This window comes from Rhipicephalus sanguineus, chromosome 8, assembly GCF_013339695.2.
Source record: "Rhipicephalus sanguineus isolate Rsan-2018 chromosome 8, BIME_Rsan_1.4, whole genome shotgun sequence".
NCBI lineage: Eukaryota > Metazoa > Arthropoda > Arachnida > Ixodida > Ixodidae > Rhipicephalus > Rhipicephalus sanguineus.
Window position 1 is genome coordinate 67985672 of NC_051183.1, and position 22606 is coordinate 68008277.

Sequence of the window (22606 nt, forward strand, 5' to 3'; positions counted from 1 at the left end):
ATATTCATGATATCCGCGCATAATGAACATGAATTAGTTGGCTGTATTTCTGGATAAATCTAGTGCCATAGCGCGGGGTTAGTAATGTCCGCCAAAAATATCTTGAACGGGTATGTGCCACAGAAATGGGGGGAATCGCAGTACTCACCGCTGGCCCACAAGAATGAAGGCAACAGACGGGTAGCAGACGGACAGACCTAACCAGTAATTGAGAAAACCTTTCATAAACTATCGGGATTACCCCAGAAATAAACACTGTGGCCGCACGTTTTCAACTTCGCTGAAGCATCTTTACGGAGTGTTTCAGACACTGTACAGATGCACTCTGTAAAAGCACTCAGTATAGATGCTTCAGTGGTACGTACAACGAGAGTACGAGAAAACGGCAAAGACAGCGGCTGCTGCAAGAAGCCCCCAAGCGATGGAAGCCCTACGCGAACGACAACGCACCCGTAGATCTATAGGAGGTGCGAACTGTCTGTTTCAGCGCGAGTGTCTGTCTCTAGAGTTTGGACATCCGTGTCGTGTCTGTGAATGTCTGTGGTTTAACTTCAAACCTCTCCACGCTGAGAGGCAACCTAGAAACAACCTAGCATCGCCTAGCTAAAGCTATAACAACATCATAGAAGCAACCTTGAAACGACCCAGCATAACCTGGATAAAGCCTAGCAACAGCCAAGAAGCAACCAGAATACACGTCAGAATCGTCCAGCTTCGCCGTTTCATGCTCCCCGCTGCTTAGTGCATGCTTCGCCATTTTTTACTCAAGTTACTTTTCAGCATGCGTGAAGTCTCGCGAAGTATCCCCACGCCTCAGCCAATCTTGAAAGTTTTTTTTTAATCATTGGAAATGAGGCTTTGTCCGTAATAAATTGTGCGTTTTTTTCTGGTGCGCACTTAACCGCCATATGCGGAAACGTAAGTGTGCCCACATAGATGTTAGCTATATTAAATAAACGAAAAACTTGGCTCAATAATGCCTTCTTGCTTTGTTTTGTTCAGTATAATGTTTAATATTTAGACGTCACTGCTGAAACCATATGAACTAAAGCGGATGCCTGATCATGACAAAGGCATACATTCAAAATCTTAGAGCGCAGCTCTCCGCCGGCCGTTCCAGTGTTGAGCGTTATCCGTCGTTGTCCCTCGCGATCAAATATATAGAGAAAGATAGCCTCTCTGGGGCTCCTCTAACAACGCGACGCTCTTCTTTTGCCGGGGCTGTCTGGGCTGCTCTATATCTTTCACAGATGAAGAAAAAAAAAATAATAAATTGGTCGGAATCCCGCCCTGCGAACGTGAATATCCTGCGGAGCTCCATCAAACACCACGCATGCTGATGGGGGGGGGGGGGTCATTTATTATAACTTTAATATGTTGTGGTCGTTGTGGTAGACCGTGATTGGTTCGGCGATCATTTTCAGTAAAACAAATTTATTCCTTTCGTGGAGCATTGTATTTCACTGTTCTTCTGGTGTATTTAATTTACGTGGTCTACCTATGGCAGGCTTAGAATGAAATGAATGATTTCGAAGACGGGTCTGCCTTTTATATATGAAAGTGGAAAACACGCGGGGAGAAGGAAGGGCCGTTTGACGTCACCCGAAGCCCTCGCGTGTAGTGCAAAGCAGCTGCAACCTAATCTTTACCGGGCAAACAAGAGAGGGTGTTCCCATTGTGCACAGGCGCTTTATAATCCATCATGTGTTTTTGATGCTTGTTTTGTGGTTTTCTTTATTGAAAAGAATACTCAGCGATTTGCTGTATGCCTGATTACAAAGAAGATATGCCATTTCCCTTCAACTGTTAAAGGGCTTCTAAACCACCCAGATGTCGAAATTTAGTTGTGGCGTTGCAGTTGTGCATGAGGCTACAGCGAACGCGTTCGTCGGCTCGTCTGTCCACCTCTCCGAATGCCCTCGCTCAGCGCCTAGGTGAAAACGCAAGGAGCATGCGTATCTGGTAGCAGAGAAGCACGCGAGCGTGAGTGTCTGTTGGTGCTTTAGGGGCTTGGCGTTTTTGTTTGCTCCGCGAAATTTTCCGACCGACGATAGGTATAGTGCTTCGCTCTAAAGAAATAAAACTAAGAATAAACTATAAGCAAGCAAACCCCCAAGCAGAGAGAAAGATATCCTAGTTCGCGTGCCCTGAGCGATGTGACACTCATTTTCTGAGGTCGGCTGGATGACCCAGGCACATTCGCCGCTAAAACAGAAAAAAATATACTATAAATATACAAAGCTTAAAAATGAATATAAAGAATAAAAATAAATATCAAGCGTTGTCTGTAACAGCAGTAGACGCTGCCGAAGTACAGTATAAAAACGCAGCTGAAAAAATATATTCATACCAAAAATTTAAGTATGATAAGAAACTAACAACTTAGAGTAAAAATAAGGAATAAAAGTAACAAGTAGTCTGTACATCTATGTACATATGTCTCTCTGAAATTATTTGCCTTATTGTTTTACCAAATGTAAACACGTGTAGAACGGCGTTCACGTATGACATGAAAGAATATGGTAATCGCCGGTATCTTTGGTTGTTTATATTTATTGCTAGCAAGAGTGAGTGACACCGTTGTTGCTATTCCAAGCATCTGCGGTCGAGCACTCACTCCCGGCATTCTGAATATTCAGAAAAGGTGTTCTAAAATAGAAATAGATGGCTATCGTTCAAGTAAACGGTTACATTGGATGCATATGATATCAGAGCTTAACTTGGCTGAAGGTAAGGGCCAAATAACTGTCAGGGTAATAATGGCAATTTATTGATTCAGTTTATTGAAAGACTGTGAGCAGCTGCGATCATTCTGGAACCTGGAGGAGCAGATTTCAAGGATGCGCCTCTATCTACGCGATCTCTGAGATCTTTGGTAGCGCAAGAAGCACATAATTGACCCAAGGAATACACTTGGTGCACATGATGTACGACGTACGGGTGTCAGTACCAGGCACCTAAGTCAAGAAATAGTGCCGCCTACAGCTTTTTCTCCATATGCATAAATAACCAACGTCCTAATGCTTCGAGATGCTTTCGTAACGTTTTTATTTATCCTGGCTGTACGGTATCAACGTTTTCGACCGATTACTGATACCTCAAAACAGAGCAGAATGTACATGAATTTGAATTCCTGTACTTTAATGCAGCTTCCAGCATGCACTGCAGTGGGCAACGCCCGCAAATCATCAGTAGATACCAGTGTCTGAGTGGGCATTCCGAATGCCAGCTGTGAAACTGGATCGCAGCTCGGATCTGGCTCGGTTTTCTCAGCAGAGCATTAGAAATTCCTTACACGACTTTGTTCGTGTACCGAATTCTGGTGCTCATTTTCTTAAAGCATTTTAACGCTCGTTGAACGGGCCACGGAGGTAACGTAATATACGGGCTAGAGAAGTTGGTGGTACCGAATGCATGCGAACTAAGGTCGAATGCTTGTATAATTTCATTCGCAAAAGTAATGACGGGAATTCAATATTCAGGATTTCTGAGATAGGCCTTAGGCACAATTTGCAGTGGCATGAATCTTGTTGAGTGACGAGGTAATTACTCTTGACAAATTAGGTGCTAATCAATCTCGAGTAATAATGAGCTAAAGAGTTTCGACTAACTATGCACTGCCTAACTTTGACTAATGCTGCACAATTCTAGATGACATACGCATACTTGTGTCTCGTATGCTTTATTGATGACATCATGTTACGCTCTCGTGTCAGGTACAGAACATTCAGGAGGAAGTGGTCTAAAAATGGTTGCGCGTTAAAAATGAGTCGGTTGAAACATTGTTTTAGTAGAAAACAACGGATTCAATAGAGTGCCCCTCATCAGGTTCGAACTCGGCTGATGAGTGAGAATGACGACTATAACCAAATTGCGTCTCTAACATATGAAACGGAGACCTGAGGTGATTATGTTTGGCACTTGAAATGAATTCGCCAGGCATATGGTGTACAGGCCCAATTTTCGTTAAAAAGTCTAGGTCATACGCAAATGTTTGTGCGGAAGATGCGGAGCGGGCGAACTCGCCCAGGCGTCCATCATAAACTACGATAATATGAAGAACGCCGAATAGTGGCCAAGCATTCCGCACAGCCGAAGAAAAAAAAACAATGATAAAAAAGCGAGAACACAAGATGACAAATAAATTATACCAGAGCCTTTCTCACGATATTTGGTTGAAATTCATGCGATTCACATTGAATCAATGTACCAATACATCATAATATTGCCGTCGACATACGAGCAATTGAGAACGATAAATTATTTTAATGATTGCCTCGTGAGCGCGCACGCTTTCGCCTATGCTCTCGTTAGCCTAGCTGAAAGGACTAATTTTTTGTGTACTGATTCTTTTTCACTAAAATTTTAGTGGTTCACACATATGGTCGATCCGATCGAATCCCTTGCGTACCAATTAGCCCTCATGCTGCCGGGTAGAATAATGAAAGACATGGGAAAAGATGACGCGGAACAAGGATTTGTTGTATGACAGTAAATTTTCGGGAAAGTACTTCGAGTAAAGATATATTATAATTGGAGAATCGCTTTATCCTTCTTTCAGGTTCTCGATGAATACGAGGATCGCGTGAATAGTGTGGGAATTTGCCTACGAGGCATCTGCGAACCATCTTACAAACTCGGTAAGCTCCTAGTGGCAAATTCAGTGTGGTTGCTTGAAATGGATACGTTCTGCGATATGCGGTGCGCTTTTCTAGGCTTCTTGGTACATGATGACAACGTGAAGGGTTTCAGCACGTTACGACACGACTAAAAGACGAAAAACGAACAGGACCAAGGCTGGATGTACAACTGAAGTTTACTATGACAACGTAGTCGCTAGAACATCGCCAGGCATGCGTAAAGAACCAAGAGCAGTGCAACATACAAACTAACCCACTGCGCCACCTTTTTTTTTCTTTCTTTTTTAACCGGTCCTTAACCCGTGCAATACAATGTAAAATTACACTTGGTAAGGCTACGCTCTGCTGCTGTTCATCTACACCCCATCGCCTATGTAAGGAGTACTGGCAATAGGGTTTTCCAGTGCTTTTTTGCAATTGAAGGCAGCCATTGCCACATTTCTAAAAATGCGCTTGTATTCAGCGCATTGTTGTGGAACGTCGAGAATGAACGACGACACCGTATTATTTGGAAAAATTAGCGTTCACCCGCTTTTAAGCCGAATGCTACCGGAAAAACCACGCGGATTTCTTAGAAAGTAAAGCCTTCTAGTTAAGGAAACTTTCATCCGACTTGGTGGATTGAACCCGGACCAATGCTATTCCGAGGCGCTCAACCTATGAATTGACCTAGGCAGGAGGTGTGCAATTAGCAGCTCGATTTGCGCATTAATTCGCCCTCACGGTGGCACTGCTAGCAACCAGGCTAACTCAGAATGCTGAAGACGAAAAACACACAGGACAAAGAATGGATGTACAACTGACGTTTACTATAACAACGTAGTCGCTAGAACACCACCAGGCATGCGTTGTTCCTTCGTTTGGCCGCCGTACCGAGACTACCTTTTCGTCATCTAAGATTTTAAATGCGAAGCATTTCTTAGCGAACTTCTGCGACTTTCAGCGTATCTATCTATCTATCTATCTATCTATCTATCTATCTATCTATCTATCTATCTATCTATCTATCTATCTATCTATCTATCTATCTATCTATCTATCTATCTATCTATCTATCTATCTATCTATCTTGCCGCCTACGACTTTGTGCTCTCATGGCCGTTTCGTTAATAGGATTTACACCAAAATTGGTATGGCGAAACATGACTTTATGACGAACATAAATGACAGATCATAATATGACAATCATGGTATCCATGTCATTAACGACACGATTTACATGCCACTGTTTTGGTGCTCTTGCCGCCGTTTGGTTAGTTTGCTATATACCAAAATTGGTATGGCGTGACAAGAATGTATGGCGAACATATGCGACATGACCTAACGGGCAAATCATGACACGCATGTCATGCACAGCATGACTTACGTGCCATGCTCATGGTGCGCTGGCGGCCGTTTCGCTAGCCTGATATACACCAAAATTTGCATCGCGTGACGTGACTGTGTGAGGAACACAAATAACAGGTGGTAGCATGAAAACCATGACACGCATGTCATGCACAGCATGACTTATGTGCCACGCTCATGGTGCGCTGGCGGCTGTTTCGCTAGCTTGATATACACCAAAATTTGCATAGCGTGACGTGACTGTGTCACGAACCTAAATACCAGGAGTTAACATGAAAATCATGCCACGCATGTCATGTACTGCTTGACTTACGTGCCACGCTCATGGTGCGCTGGCGGCCGTTTCGCTAGCTTGATATACACCAAAATTGGGATCGCGCGACGTGACTGTGTGACGAAAACAAATAACAGGTGTAACATAAAAATCATGACATGCATGTCATGCGCAGCATGACTTACGTGCCACGCTCATGGTGCGCCGGCGGCCGTTTCACTAGCTTGATATACAACAAAATTGGTATCTCGCGAGGTGACTGTGTTGCGAACGCAAATAACAGGAGTTAACACGAAAATCGTGAAACGCATGTCATGTACAACATGATGTACATGCCACGCTCATGGTGCGCTCGTGGCCGTTTCGCTATCTTGATATATACCAAAATTGGCATCACATGACGTGACTGTGTGACGAACACAAATAACAGGTGGTAACATGAAAATCATGACACGCATGTCATGCACAGTATGGCTTGCGTGCCATGCTCATGGTGCGCTGGCGGCCATTTCGCTAGCTTGATATACACCAAAATTGGTATTGCGCGACGTGACTGTTTCGAACACAAATAACAGGAGTTACCATGAAAATCACAACATGTATGTCTTGTACAGCATGACTTGCGTGCCACGCTCATGGTGGGCTGGCGGTCGTTTCGCTAGTTTGATATAGACCAAAATTGGTATTGCGCGACGTCTGTGCGACGAAGAAAAAGAACAGGTGTTAACACGAAAATCATGACATGCATATCATGTAGGTATGATTTAGGCGCCACGCTCATGGTCATGGTGCACTCGCGGCCATTTTGTTAACTGGATATATACCTAAATTAGTATGGCATGACAGTAGTGCCGAACATAAATAGCAGGTCACGCATCCTATATATGTAGCAGAATATATGTTTCATTACCATGGCATATAGAAGATTGTACAGCATGCATGTATGACAATCTCGCGATATATGGCGAAGTAGATGTCACGACATGAATGACTTCATTAGCCTCGATGACAAACAAGACGATGTATGCAGCTCTTTGCTGGCTGCTTCGCATTACATGGATTCCCACACTGCGTGGTATCTGCCGATATTTATTTATGAAATATTCCTGTTAATTTCATGGCAGAGTTTTGCTAGAAACGGGTCAATAGCAATTTCCCCTTCCATGCCTTATTTTGTTGAACACAGAAAAAAGAGAATAATTATTAGTTCATCCAACCAAAAATATCTTCATTAGAATATCAATTGGGCAACGCTGGATGTTTAGAGCTTAATACTCTGTAAGACCTCTCCCGTAATTACGGCTAAAATAAATGGTGTTTATGCCAACAGAATCAACGCATTCGAATATTAGGAACAAGGTTTTTCATAAAAAATATCACAAGTGCCAGGAAGAGGAACACTATGGCGTAAGTAGGAACAGAAGCTGCTCTTTTTCTCTTTATAGACTCCTCTTGGGGATTTGTGGTGCCATCTATTATCAAGGTAAAACCACGTGACACAAGTTGACAACATATTGTCACGGGGTCGTGACGTCGATGAAGACAGCAGTCGGCGTTTGCAGGATGAAACTGTTTATTTGGCCGAACTTGTGGCCGGAAAATGAGAACTATAACTACAGCAATACACGCTGCACAAATATAGCGGCGAACAGGGCGTCGTCCGTCGATCAACTGACAAGCGGTCAATCGCGTCGGCTTTTATACAGGCGGTATCGAACTTTCCAGCAATATCGCTGGTGGCGGCGTTATCTCTAGACAAAGCTGGAACGTTCGCGTGCGGGGCGCAATCTTAACAGAACGATCTACTATAGACGTGAAGCTTCTCGAACAATGCTTCGCGGACAGCGTCGAGCGTTGATAACCGTCCCTGCCGGTCAAACCCGAATACATCAAAACAAGACAAGAAGTGGGCGTGGCATTGCCCCCCTCTGAAAAAGCATCGTCCCGATGCTTGTGAAAGAACATAGAAGAGAGAAAAAAAACAAAACAAGTGCATACAAAAATAAATTACAATAACAAAGGAAGAAAAATAGAGTCCCCAGGTTCGCTAACGCGCAAAAAACGGCTTAAGGCGCACGACATGGACGACTTCAGGTCGTGCGCGGCGTCGCTGGGAGTTCGTAATGCCGTCCGGGATCACCTCGTAGTCAAGAGCGCCGAGGCGTCGAAGAACCTTGTATGGCCCGAAGTATCGCCGAAGGAGTTTTTCGCTAAGCCCACGTCGGCGTATCGGCGTCCAGACCCAAACACGGTCGCCGGGCTGGTATTCCGCGAAGCGTCGTCGAAGATTGTAGCGACGGCTGTCGGTGTGCTGCTGGGTCTTGATGCGCAGGCGGGCGAGCTGTCGAGCTTCTTCGGCACGTTGTAAGTAAGCGGCGGCATCGAGGTTTTCTTCGTCGGTGACGTTGGGTAGCATGGCGTCGAGCGTCGTCGCCGGGCTCCTTCCGTAGACCAACTTGTACGGAGTCATCTGCGTCGTTTCTTGGACGGCCGTGTTGTATGCGAAGGTCACATACGGAAGGATGGCATCCCACGTCTTGTGTTCGACGTCGACATACATGGCCAACATGTCGGCGATGGTCTTGTTTAGCCGCTCGGTCAGGCCATTTGTCTGTGGGTGGTACGCTGTGGTCCGGCGGTGGCTTGTTTGGCTGTATCTCAGTATTGCCTGAGTTAGGTCAGCAGTAAACGCCGTACCTCTGTCGGTGATGAGAACTTCTGGGGCGCCATGACGCAGGACGATGTTCTCAACGAAGAACTTCGCTACCTCGGCGGCACTGCCTCTAGGCAGGGCCCTCGTCTCGGCGTAGCGGGTAAGGTAGTCTGTAGCTACGACGATCCATTTGTTTCCGGTATTGGACGTCGGGAACGGACCCAGTAAGTCCATCCCGATTTGCTGGAACGGCCGTCGAGGTGGCTCGATAGGCTGCAGGAATCCGGCTGGCCTAGTGGGCGGTGTCTTGCGTCGCTGACAGTCCCGGCAGGTCTTCACGTAACGAGTGACGTCGGCGGAAAGGCGCGGCCAGTAGTACTTCTCCTGTATTCTTGCTAGCGTGCGAGAAACACCCAGGTGTCCAGCCGTCGGGTCGTCGTGCAGAGCCTGGAGGACCTCTGGCCGCAATGTCGAGGGTACCACGAGAAGGCTATCGGCTCGAAGCGGTGAGAAGTTCTTCTTTAGGAGAACACCGTTGCGCAAGAAAAATGACGGCAGTCCCCGCGTGAATACCTTCGGAACAACGGTGGTCCTGCCCTCGAGGTATTCCACAAGGCCCCTGAGTTCTGGATCCGTTCGCTGTCGTTCGGCGAAGTCGTCGGCACTTATGATTCCCAAGAAGGAGTCGTCCTCCTTGTCGTCCTGCGGCGGTGGGTCGACGGGGGCGCGAGACAGGCAGTCAGCGTCGGAGTGTTTCCTTCCGGACTTGTAAACGACGGTAATGTCGAATTCTTGAAGTCGTAGGCTCCACCGTGCGAGGCGACCTGAAGGGTCCTTCAAGTTAGCTAGCCAACACAATGCGTGGTGGTCGCTCACAACTTTGAAGGGCCTGCCGTAGAGGTAGGGGCGAAACTTGGATGCAGCCCAGATGATCGCTAGGCACTCCTTTTCTGTTGTGGAATAGTTCGTTTCTGCCTTTGATAGCGACCGGCTAGCATAACTGATGACCCTTTCCTGCCCGTCAGTCTTCTGCACAAGGACGGCGCCGAGTCCTACGCTGCTTGCGTCGGTGTGGATTTCCGTATCGGCGTATTCGTCGAAGTGTGCTAGTATAGGAGGCATCTGAAGGCGTCGTTTCAGTTCTTCAAATGCTTCGATTTGCGCCGTTTCCCACTTGAATGGCACGTCGGTCTTCGTGAGGTGAGTTAGCGGTTCGGCGATTCGTGAAAATTCCTTGACAAAGCGCCTGTAGTAGGCGCACAAGCCGAGAAAACGGCGCACGGCTTTCGTGTCGGTGGGGGGCGGGAAGGCAGCGATGGCAGCTGTTTTCCGCGGGTCTGGGCGAACACCACCCTTGCTGATCACGTGACCCAAAAACAGCAGCTCCTCGTATGCAAAGCGGCACTTTTCAGGCTTCAAGGTGAGGCCAGAAGTCTTGATTGCTTGTAGTACAGTGTCCAGGCGCCGGAGGTGTTCGTCGAAGCTTGAGGCAAACACAATGACGTCGTCCAAGTACACAAGGCAAGTCTGCCACTTCAGTCCAGCCAGCACGGTGTCCATAACGCGCTGGAACGTCGCAGGTGCCGAGCAAAGACCAAAGGGCATAACCTTGAACTCGAAGAGGCCGTCTGGTGTTATAAAGGCAGTCTTCTCTCGGTCTCTCTCGTCGACTTCGATTTGCCAATAGCCGGTCTTGAGGTCCATCGACGAAAAGTACCTCGCGTTGTAGAGTCGATCCAGGGTGTCGTCTATCCGTGGGAGAGGGTAGACGTCCTTCTTCGTGATTTTGTTGAGGCGGCGATAATCGACGCAGAAGCGTAGGGTTCCGTCTTTCTTCTTCACTAACACCACGGGTGACGCCCATGGACTCTTCGACGGCTGGATGATGTCGTCGCGTAGCATTTCGTCGACTTGTTTCTTTATGGATTCGCGTTCTCGCGTTGAAACTCTGTACGGGCTCTGCCGGAGTGGCCTGGCATTTTCCTCTGTTATGATGCGATGTTTTGCGACTGGGGTCTGGCGGATTCTTGACGATGACGAAAAGCAGTCCCTGTATTTCAAGAGCAGGGTTTTGAGCTGTTCTTGTTTATGCTTCGGAAGGCTAGGATTAACGTCGAAAACTGGTTGAGAAGCTTGGTTCGTCGGTGTTGGCTCGGAAGAATCGGCGATGGCGAAAGCCATCGACGTAGCCGTGATTTCTTCGATGTAGGCGACTGTCGTGCCTTTGTTTACGTGCTTATACTCGTTGCTAAAATTTGTGAGCATCACTGTTGCTTTGCCTCCCCGCAACTCTGCTATTCCTCTTGCGACGCAAATCTCGCGGTTAATCAACTGGTGCTGGTCGCCTTCAATGACGCCTTCCAGGTCTGCTACTTTCTGAGAGCCGACGGAAATGATGACGCTGGAGCGAGGGGGAATGGTGACTTGGTCTTCCAGCACATTCAAGGCATGCTTCCCTGGCGGCGTGTACCGCGGTAATGCTTTTTCTGTAGATAGTGTTATCGACTTCGATCTGAGGTCGATGACTGCACCATGAAGGCCTAAGAAGTCCATACCAAGGATGACATCTCGGGAGCAATGCTGAAGGACTACAAAGCTTGCGGGATAAATCCGGTTGTTGATGGAGACCCTCGCTGTGCAGATTCCTGCCGGCGTTACTAGGTGACCTCCCGCTGTGCGGATTTCGGGGCCTTCCCAGGCGGTCTTGACTTTCTTCAGCTTCGTCGCGAACGGCCCACTGATGACGGAATAGTCGGCTCCAGTATCGACGAGAGCGGTGACGTTGTGGCCGTCGATGAGAACGTCGAGGTCACTCGTTCGTCGCCTACCGTTTCGATTTGGTCGCGGCGTCGGATCACGGCTACGTCGGTTTGTCCCGCTGCTTCGTCGTTGTGTCGTCAGGTCTTCTTCGGGCCGTGAAGTTTCGACGTCAGGGCTTCGTTCGGCTTGCGGCGTGTTCTTTAGATGTCGTTGCGGCGTTGTCGTCGGCGGCGGAGGATCTTCGGTATTTCGTCGTACAGCAACCGCACCTCCATCGGTTGCTGCCCTTAGTTTTCCGGATACGGGCTAGGTGACCGGCCCCGAGTTGGGCCAGTGTATGGTCGGCGTTGGGGAGAGACGTAGCGGCCTGGCGACGGCGAACGGGAAGGTTGTCGGGGCGTCCATTGCGTTCCCGCGAGGTAGTCGGCGATGTCACGTGGTCTTTCCCCTCGCTGTGGACGCGGCGCGTCGATGGCGAATCCACGCAGTCCCATCTGTCGGTACTGGCAGCGGCGGTAAGTGTGGCCAGCTTCTCCGCAATGGTAACAGAGTGGGCGGTGGTCGGGGGCGCGCCAAACGTCGGTCTTCCTCGGCGTGTATCGTTGGCCGGCTGGCGGGCGGTGTGACGTCGGTGGCGGCGGCGGTGGTGCCTGGCGGCGGAACTGTTGAGGCGGCGCGGCGTCTTGACTTGGGCGAGGAGGGGGAGCGTTGCGTCGGGCTGCAGCAGCATAGGTCACTGCTTGCAGCTGCTGCTGCGCTGACTCGGGGGTGCCCAGAGACTGCTGGATTTCCTCTCGGACGATGTCAGCGATCGACGCAACTTCAGGCTGTAATGAGGGTAAGAGCTTGCGTAGTTCTTCCCGCACGATCGCTCGGATCGTTTCGCGCAGGTCGTCGGAGCCGACAGCATGAACAACTGGGTTGTCTTGAATCGATCGGCGATTATACTGCCGGTTGCGCATTTCCAACGTCTTCTCAATCGTCGTCGCCTCTGAGACGAACTCTTGGACTGTCGACGGTGGGTTCCGCATTAGCCCAGCGAAGAGCTCTTGCTTTACCCCTCGCATGAGCAAGCGGACTTTCTTGTCCTCGGGCATGGCTGGGTCGGCGTGTCGGAACAGTCTGCTCATCTCTTCCGCGTACAGCACCACGTTCTCGTTTGGAAGCTGCACACGGGTTTCCAGCAGAGCTTCGGCCCTCTCCTTGCGGACGACACTCGTGAATGTGGCAAGGAATCTTGTGCGAAAAATGTCCCACGTCGTGAGGCTTCGCTCTTGGTTCTCGAACCAAGTTCGGGCAGAGTCCTCCAAGGCGAAGTAGACGTGTCTTAACTTGTCTTCATCGGTCCATTCGTTAAAAATGGCGACGCGGTCGTACTTCTCCAGCCAACTTTCCGGGTCTTCAGCAGATGATCCGTGAAAGGTCGGTGGTTCCTTTGGGCGCTGTAGCAGCACGGGTGCAAGCGGCATGGTTGCTGTCATTGTCGCTGTTGTGTTGGTCATGGTCGGGGTCTTCCTGGTCTTGTCGGGTAAAGGCTGGTATTCTGGAGGTAGTCCTTGTGTCCTGCGGCTTGCTCGCTGTTCGGGGTAGGCGTCGATGTCTTCGTTGCGGCCCGGACTGGGTTCACGGCCTGACGGGGGCGACCGGAACATGAGCGAAGCAGCACCTCCACCAGATGTCACGGGGTCGTGACGTCGATGAAGACAGCAGTCGGCGTTTGCAGGATGAAACTGTTTATTTGGCCGAACTTGTGGCCGGAAAATGAGAACTATAACTACAGCAATACACGCTGCACAAATATAGCGGCGAACAGGGCGTCGTCCGTCGATCAACTGACAAGCGGTCAATCGCGTCGGCTTTTATACAGGCGGTATCGAACTTTCCAGCAATATCGCTGGTGGCGGCGTTATCTCTAGACAAAGCTGGAACGTTCGCGTGCGGGGCGCAATCTTAACAGAACGATCTACTATAGACGTGAAGCTTCTCGAACAATGCTTCGCGGACAGCGTCGAGCGTTGATAACCGTCCCTGCCGGTCAAACCCGAATACATCAAAACAAGACAAGAAGTGGGCGTGGCAATATCAAGTTTCCATTGCCATCACCTGATGTCTTTCTGTCGTAGGAATATGCATGCATAATAATGCTTAGCAACTTTTTAAAGGGCCCCTCAAAAGGTCTGACCATTTTGAGCTGACGAGCGCATTGCATACACTCGCCATTCAGGATCACGTCTGCGAAAACTTGCAAAGCTGCGCTCCGCGGAAATGGGTCAAATTTTAAGAATAATGCCGCTTGCCCTTCGTCTCGCGGGCGCGCGTCCCAAGAAGGGGAGGATGACGTACAACGAGGTAGGGCCCTACGTAGTTGTCTGTGCTCTGACGTCGCCCACAATAGCACGTTCAACTGCGATAATTATTTTAAGCGACATGTGTAGCTTGTGTGAATTGTTGCTTCAATAAATAATGAACTTTGAGAGAGATAAGAGGACGCACAAACATGCGTGCTTCTCATTTTCATTTTTTTTTACTGCGAATCGCAGCGATATGCGGGACTAATTTGCCTTAGTTTTGCATGCATTTGTATTCTCGCGGTTTGCACGTCGAGCAGACGCCAGCCCTGACAACGAAACTGTAATTTTCTACTCCGTTCCAGCACTCATTAGCTTCATTTATTCTCCTGCATCTACCTAAATGTTCATGCGGCACTGGCTCTTGACACCGCTGGTCTCGTGCCCGTATAAATGTCGCAGCTTTCATGCACGTCACACAGAAACAGGCAGTACACCACAGAGAACGCCGACACAACGCCGCTGGCGTGCTCTGGCTCGCTCACGCACGTCATGCGCACGTGACCTTGCATGCGCATGACGTGTTGATCAGTATGCGTCATGTGATCCTCAGGTTCCGATGCTGAAGAGGGCAGGGAAGAAATTTAGCTTGGGAAGGCTACACGGGGCGAGTGGCAAGGGTTTCAAGCTCGCCTCCTTGCGTTATGGCCTCCCGCCCGTAAAACTTATTGTTTTTCTCAGCTTTTGAACCATTTCAAAATTTTTGCGGCATAATGCTCTTCCAGCAAGAACTTTCAGCATCTAAGTAAAATTTGCTATGTGCCCTTGCGAGGGGCCCTTTAAGTACGGGACTACGCGAAAAAAGCAGTAGGCAAAGCCGGATAATGATTCAGACTTGTTCTACTTTACTTCCTAAATTAGTAAATGCACAAACGCTACTGCATTGAGATAAATTAGTGTTTATACAATACACGACAGAATGTGTACTCAGCTTATTACCTATATTTTCGGATAGTAGAAAGCTCTAGAGGGGCGGTTTTTCAAAATTAGCCGCATCATAAACTGTTGGAGTGTGGACTGACGTGATTAACCTGTGTCCTTTTTGGTTGCATAGCTACAGCTAGCACAACAAGTATTATACTCTGAATTTAACAATATTGCTAAGTTGAGGCCTGCAATTGTCAACTTAAGCGCACAAATCGAAATTCCAGTTTTAGTGTTTAGTATAGCGCTGTTTCCTGTATTTTACCACAGACTTTCTAGCGATTAAAAAATCGTAAACACAGGGTGTCGCTGGAGCCAACGTTTCGGCAAGTGTACTTCTCTTCTGCAAGGCTGCAACAATTGCAGCCTTGAAGACACGTACGCTAGTCGAAACGTCAGCTCTAGCGACATCTCATGTTGACAGATTTTTCATCCCTTCAAGCTTACATCTCCCGAACTTCTGCCTTTTTTGGATTGCCGCTGAACGAGTTCCTTTTCATCAAAATGATGATTTCAAATATCGCAAGAAGTACATGCAGTCTTCCATTTGGGCCTTTTGTACCAGGAAGTAACAAAAGGCTCGCACACTGTTTCACAATACGATTGTTTCCCATTACTGTGCCACTCACCTAAATCAAATCTTGTAGAAAGGAAACACATTACCTATGCATTTAAAATCATGTTCAGAGGGAGCATACTGTACACCAAGAGATTGGAAATGTAGCCGAGGATTGCAGAAAGTGGCGCGATGAAAGTGTGAAATTTGCCGGCATAAAGTGAGCACAGGACATAATAACTCGCACATGACAGGGTAAATTGGAGATCATTGGGAGACGTCTTGGTGCTGCAGTGAGTGACAGTGATGAGGATTGTATTTGCTTGCTTCGTTTTTATCCTGTATATATTTTTCTTCTTTCATACTATTGCAGAGGAATATGCTTGGGGATTGCCACTACTTTTGTCAACGAGACGATGAATGGTTTTACGGTTTTTATAAAAGCAGCTACAACAGTGCGTGTCAGGTAATATGATTGTTAACACCAGCAACAACTCTTTTGGCAGAACATTTCAGTGATCATGACGCGCTATGAAATATTTACTTTCAAAACAACTTGGAAGCCTTGCATTACAATAAAATCCAGGCACAGAAAGAAAGGAGTTGCCAACTGCTTCTCAACAATATATATATATATATATAATATGCGGACGTGACGAAAGTTAGAACGACCAAAACATATTTAACACGCCTACATGAGTAATCAGCGAAAAAAAGTTAAGGGTGCCTGAAGTCCTCTAGTATCACATCAGCATAAATGAAGCTGTTATCTATGCTGCAGTTTATCTTGTATCTTTTTATTAGCTAAAGAAGGCTACGAAATGAGATGCCGCATTATTAGAGGTTAGTATTATGGCGAAGCACACTGACTATTTTTTTCATGCCTTTATTATTTGCATAAAAATTGCGTGCTAAAGTGGTAGAAGACTAGGGAAGATATTTCTTGCCTTCACCTGATAGCTCAGAGCATGCGGGAAAATATTGTTGCTTTAGCACCTTTATTGATGCGCTAATAAACTTTTCCTTTTTTTCAGACGTTTACTCCTCAGCGCATGTCAGGATATTGCTGCAAAGGCAAATGCATAGCGAAGCCACTTTGCGGACGCAACATTGGTGACATGCCGGTTGACTTCAGCCCCGCAGGCGAAAAACTTTCAACATTGTGAAATAAACACGAAAAAAATTGCTGGAAGTTTGCACTAATTCGCGCAAAACTCGAAACAGCGAAGCACGGACCCATTGCCACTTGTTTTCCCCGGCGACCGACACGGCTAGCCTCGATATGCGCGGCTTCCTCCCCGGGAGTACGCAGCCAATCTATGCAATATAAAGCGGAGGTTGCGCGCGATGTCTCCGTCCTGCTTTAGCTACTTCGCATGCGCAGCTTGGCCAGGTGGTGCGGTATCTGTTCGCTAGACTACGCGATACATGCTTCCTCTCTATCCCCACTTCCTTCTCTCCTTTCGCGGATGTTCTCTCTCTTTATTGTTTCTACATTTCTTTCTCGCTACTTTTCTCTTTCCCATTATTTCTGTGCTACGCTTTACTTTCTCCCGTCCCCACTCCCTCCTCCTCACCATCACATCTCTCCTACACACGCTCACTTCCCTTTCCCAGCCCCTTGCTGCACTATACTCTACAAGTCTCTGCTTGCGTGCCTGGATAGACGAGTGGTTCGGGCGCTTACCTTCGGATCAAGGGAACGCGGGTTCGAATCCCGCCTCAAGAACATTTTTTTTTCTGCAAGAATTTGTCTTTTTATTCATGTCTTTCTTTCCGTCTCTCTGTTTGTTCCTCTCTTTCTTTCTCTCTCCCTCTTTGTACTCATTCTCAGGTAGCCTCACAGTGGCACATACCCGTTAAGTTGATAGTTTTCTGCGATAGGCTCACAAGGAACGATTTGCTAAACACCTTAGCTGTTAAAACGTGCCCTCGTACCATAGAGTTAATATACTGACTCTAGAGGAAAAGCTGGGCCACGAGACCGCTAACCACAAGAACGCTCACATCTTGGAACGTTGTCCTTTTTGCCATTACATATCAATCCTAAAGAAGCATTTGAACAATTAAAAACGCCCGGATATTGTTTTGTGTTTAATTTGAATAGTTTTACGAAAGAATACGACGGCTATTTATGCAATGTGCATGGAAAGGAGCGTTTGCAGGCTGGTTTACTAGATGGCGCCACCATATCAACACCAACACTCGAAAGTGCGCTCGCGGCCGATTGCGCCGGTTTCCGTGTCGTATTAAAGCCCCTAAAACTTCGTTTACGTCGTGTATCTCGTAGTTGTCATAGTGTACCGTTGTGTGCGTTTTCTGTTGCCACGTACCACTCGACTTCATGTGACAGCTCTTTTTTCTTTCAAGCTGAAAACTTCAGTGCAAACCAGGACGGACGGCAAAGAAGACAGGAGACAAGCACTGAAAGCTATGTACCAACTAGGCGCGACCGATGTTTTTTTTTTAGTCTTTCTAATGGCGATAAAATTTCGTGTGCCGGGTATCTTTACTTTTAATTGAAAGTTTCGGGTGACGTCTCACTCACGTTCGCCGCTGCAAGCTGCAATCGACATTTTTTTTCTGTTTTAAGGCACTCTGCGCTGATGTAATGCAGCAATGAGCTGAAAAAGAACGTGAATACCGGTGTCTCGTCATTGCAAGTCGAAGCACCGCGCGACCACGGCCTACGCACATTGCTTCGAGCTGCGAATCTCGAGTGACCCTTGTGCCAGCGAACGGAGAACCTTTATTTGTTATGCATTATTGGTAGGGCGTGCCGAGTAAAAACCACGCACAAACAGGTGGAAATGCTAGCTGTTATCAATCGGGCCAGCCGCACAGACAACGCTACACTAACACAGGGCTTCACGCATCAAAACACAGATGATGTTCCTTGAACAACGCGTAGATGGCTTAGGTTGGCAGATTAAAACTGATTACTACCGTCAAATATAGCGAGCGTCTCAGGGTCTGGCAACGTTCGTTTTGTTCCATCATGCTGGAACCCATGCGGTTATAGGTTTCAATGCATGGGCTCTATGGGCAGCTTTTCCTCTAGAGTCAGTATATTAACTCTATGCCTCGTACCATAATAATGCTGACTTCGCCAGAGCAGGCGACGGCCGCAACATTTACGAAGCAATGGTGCGCAGAGGCTGAGCGCACCGCTGGCCTTTGGTTGCCGACTGGGTGGTGTTAGCGGCACGAGATTAAGACCTCGCTTTTTTTACTCTCTTGCCTGCAACTTGTATGTAAAGCCCTTATATAGCAAAATCGACTGTACCCCCTAAAATACTAGCGTATACGTGAGCCGATGGCCGATATGGATAAAACGATAAGTATATCGATATACAAAGCCTGCAATGTCCTCACTCTAGCAGTAATGTTGCTGATAATATATTTAAGACGAGAATGTCAGACACGTAGGAAAGGACTACCACTTGCGCGGCATCATCGTATTCGTCTAATACTTCGACGATTTCCTGGCCACGGTTTGCAGGCGATTTGGCTGGTTCGAAACACTAGGTGTCAGTAATACAGCTACCAGCACGAACTGCGGTGCCTGTATGAATATCATGAGTGCATGCACGATGAGGTGAGTGTGCACGCTGTGTGCACACACTCCGAGCTACAAAGCTCCTCCGTCAGGTTCTTCCCAGGGCGATCTTTCTTTTTCAACCGCGCGTGAGGTATGTTCTTGAGAGCAACGCCACTGTAGTCACATTACACGCATGTTTGCACGCTTCGTTATTTTCTATTGTAAGATTTAGCTTACTTCAGCAAAAAAATGCAGTCGAGAAACGTGTTCTTCGATAAAAAAAGTGACCGTTTCACCGCAAGGGCTTGGTTGGCTCTTGCGGTGAAGCTGTGACTTTCTTATCGAAGAACTAGTTTTCCACTCCATTTCATTTAATTCAGTTTGACTGAGTGATTTGTGTCAGTAAGACATGTTAGCGGGCAGCGGGACGCGTTCGCGCGTTCAAGGCTCCAGCTGCGAGCTCGGCCTCTCGCGTTCCTGAAGCGCTGTGTGGTAGTGTATGCAAGGGAAGTGTCATATCTTAAAGCAAATAGGCGCACTATGGGAACAAGGACAAAAGGGAGGAACCGACGACACAAAGCGCACACTCGCAACTGAAGGTTTATTGAAAGAGTACACATAAATACGTTACAAAAAAAGGGGCACGTGGTGCAATTTCCTCGCCGTATTTAACGTATTTATGTGTACTCTTTCAATAAACCTTCAGTTGCGAGTGTGCGCTTTGTGTCGTCGGTTCCTCCCTTTTGTCCTTGTTCCCATAGTGCGCCTATTTGCTTTAAGATATGAACCGTTACCAACTAGCCCAAATGGCTGTTTTGCTACAATAAGGGAAGTGTGAGAAGCCCCAATAGCAGGGATCAGCTTTCGGCCGTCCAGGGAGACCACGATGCGGCGATCAGTCTTAGCCTGCCCGTCCCAACGAGGGAGGAGCCCACTGCACACTTGTCGCGTGTCTCAGGACTAATAAAATTTCGCGAACCAACTAACCGCAAGGGCGAAGCAATGGACGTGACAGCACCAAATTGTAATGTTAAACGAAGTGAGGCTGGCAGCTAGAAACTCTTTTGGATACCATCTCGCGAAACTATACAAAACGCTGGTGGAAGAGAATACGGCCGCTCCAAGGAAAGATGCTCTTTCCGCACAGTCTATTCGAGTTGCGAGCGCAGCACGTAGAAGATTATACGAGCCGCGCGCTGATGGCTACCGAGATGGCGCGCGGGCCAGCGATCACGTCCGCGCCCTTAGAATCAAAGTTCCTATTCAAGCGACACCCCCCCCCCCATCTTTCCCCTCGCGTCTTTTCATGCTCGTTCAAGACGGGTGGGCGTTTTCTTTCTGCTTCGACGGCAGGCCTCCCGAGTGGGGTGATGTTATCGCATGCGCCCTACCAGCTACGCAGAAGGCCCGGCTCATTTGATTTCTGCTTTAGCCGTGTTCGTCAACCCCGCTCGTGCGCTTTTACTCATACGAACATACGATGCGCGTGGAGATGTTATCAATTTTGACTTTATACGGGACACCACGGCAATGGCGACGGCAGAAGCCCGTCGAGAGTGACTATACAACTCCTATCGCAATACAATTTTTTTGTGCTCGCGTATTACCACAAGAGCATATTCTATTGGTCCATGACTGGCCCAGGCCTATATATACGCAAAACCTTTAGGCTTCTAGTACTAGAGATCTTATTTCAATGGATACGTTGGCGCTGGCGATGTAATGACTGCCACTGTTCAACAGCACAGCAGTATCGCAATTTAAATATTTAGAAGCACGAAAACAACACTAAAAGCTTCCCTTCTTTACACAATGTAGCGCTAGACAGTATTCACAGCAGGGCAGACGAGTATGCAAATTGCATCTGCAAATGCATTAGATAAAGCAGACGTACATAAGAAAATTACTACGCACTAAATATGAAACCGTCAACCTACTGTAAGAACAAGAATGGAGTTTTCTTTAGCAGTCGGTACACACTTACGTCAGCTCTTTTACTTGTGTAGTCTGGTGTATGAAATTTTGGTACATTAGAGCCAATGGTTTGACGCAGTTGATGCATTAGTTTAATGAAAATAGACGATATAAATCAGTTTGCAATGCTCATTTATATATTTCTGTCATAAGAATATGTATGATGTTAAAGCGCTCAAACTGTTAAAGGCTAATCTGTAATTTCACAGAAAATGTGAGACTATTCAAATTAGAATTTTTTTTTTCAAAATTCGCGCTTTAAGATGCTCTAGACACATGCATGGCATAGTGGTCGTTATGTAGGTTACCATGGCCAATATATAGAGTTTCCACTCCATTCAGCAAGCTGTAAGCAATACACGTGGCTACCTGCATCTATGTGAAAAAAATTATCGTCTTCATGATTTTGGAGGATTGCGTATGTGTGTATAGTGCTTCATAATATTTTAACATGAGCAAGGCGAAATACTTTAACGACGAATAAAATAGCCAAACCAACGAAATGAACTCACCCCGTGTAATAAAACCACTAAAAATTGCCCCTTTTTTATTTGTTCAGCGTTTACTGCACTTACTACGACACAAATTCGCAGCAATAAATAGCGTTTCTCCCTTGTGAACTTATTGCGGACATAATGTTAGCCTGCAGTAAAAGACCGTCGGTCATCCGAACACTCTTCTTGTCGAGAAAGTGTAACAAGGAAGATTATCACCAAGGAAATATTCAGAAGCATTCACCGAAATTGCTTCCAAAAAGAAGGTCTTAAAATTTCAAGCATGCTCCCTTCGCCCAAGTCAATGTTCCTGTTATGTTAAGTGTACGAGCTCTCCAATCAGTAGCCATAGAAACGCACAATAATTAGACTTCAAGAGTGCAGAAATATTTTCAATACTTTCTTGAGCAGTAAAATTTGCGCACTCCACAGAAGAATTTTCCAAACCCTTTATATTTTACCATATTGTATGAAAGAATGTTGTTCCGCGTGCTCCGCACATAGCCCGTGATGTTAAACTGCTTGAACCATGTGCTACCCCAGGCTCATGTTAGGCGTAAATACTTCACGGTTGCGATGCATTGTCCAAAGAATCATTCTTCGTATAAGACACTCATGCAAGGACTCGGTGATGCAGTGCTCTATTCAACTGCACCTGTGAACGAAATCTACTGCAGTTTTGCAGAGGAACAAAAAGCATTGTTGCAATCCTTCGCGCAACTCTTAAAGCTCGGCGAACGATAAGTGTGTCAGGAACCTTAATGGGCGAGAGAATGTGTAAATTGAGCATCTGGAAAGAGGACAAGATAAAAACTTGGCAGTAAACGCCTTTGCGACTTCTGGCAATCCAGATTCCTATACAGGTGAAAGCAAATAATTGTTGCTCTAAAAGGCAAGTTATCTATTACTTACAATTTGTTCAGAGGACAATGTTTTACAAATGAGCGTTGCGGGAGCGCATACCGCAAGAAATGAGCTATGTTGATTAGATATTGGGTATTATTGAGCCTATAATGAAAACAAAACTTGAAGTAGGAATATATGCAGACAACCAATGCACTAAAGAAAAAGACAGCCGGTCACAAGATTATTCAA

General features: G+C 47.1%; 1 protein-coding gene across 5 annotated transcripts in view; it reads left to right on the forward strand.

Moving 5' to 3' along the window:
• The window catches only part of LOC119402041 (uncharacterized), a 34696-nt gene extending 18007 nt beyond the window's left edge, over positions 1–16689 (forward strand). For all 5 annotated transcript variants that reach the window (XM_037669121.2, XM_049418478.1, XM_037669119.2 and 2 more), the window contains exons 8-11: positions 4562–4640; positions 7592–7668; positions 15876–15968; positions 16537–16689. In XM_037669121.2, the coding sequence (XP_037525049.1) occupies positions 4562–4640; positions 7592–7668; positions 15876–15968; positions 16537–16668 (381 nt within the window). In that variant the 3' untranslated portion in view covers positions 16669–16689. The remainder of the gene's footprint in view (positions 1–4561; positions 4641–7591; positions 7669–15875; positions 15969–16536) is intronic.
• The last annotated feature ends 5917 nt before the right edge of the window (positions 16690–22606 follow it).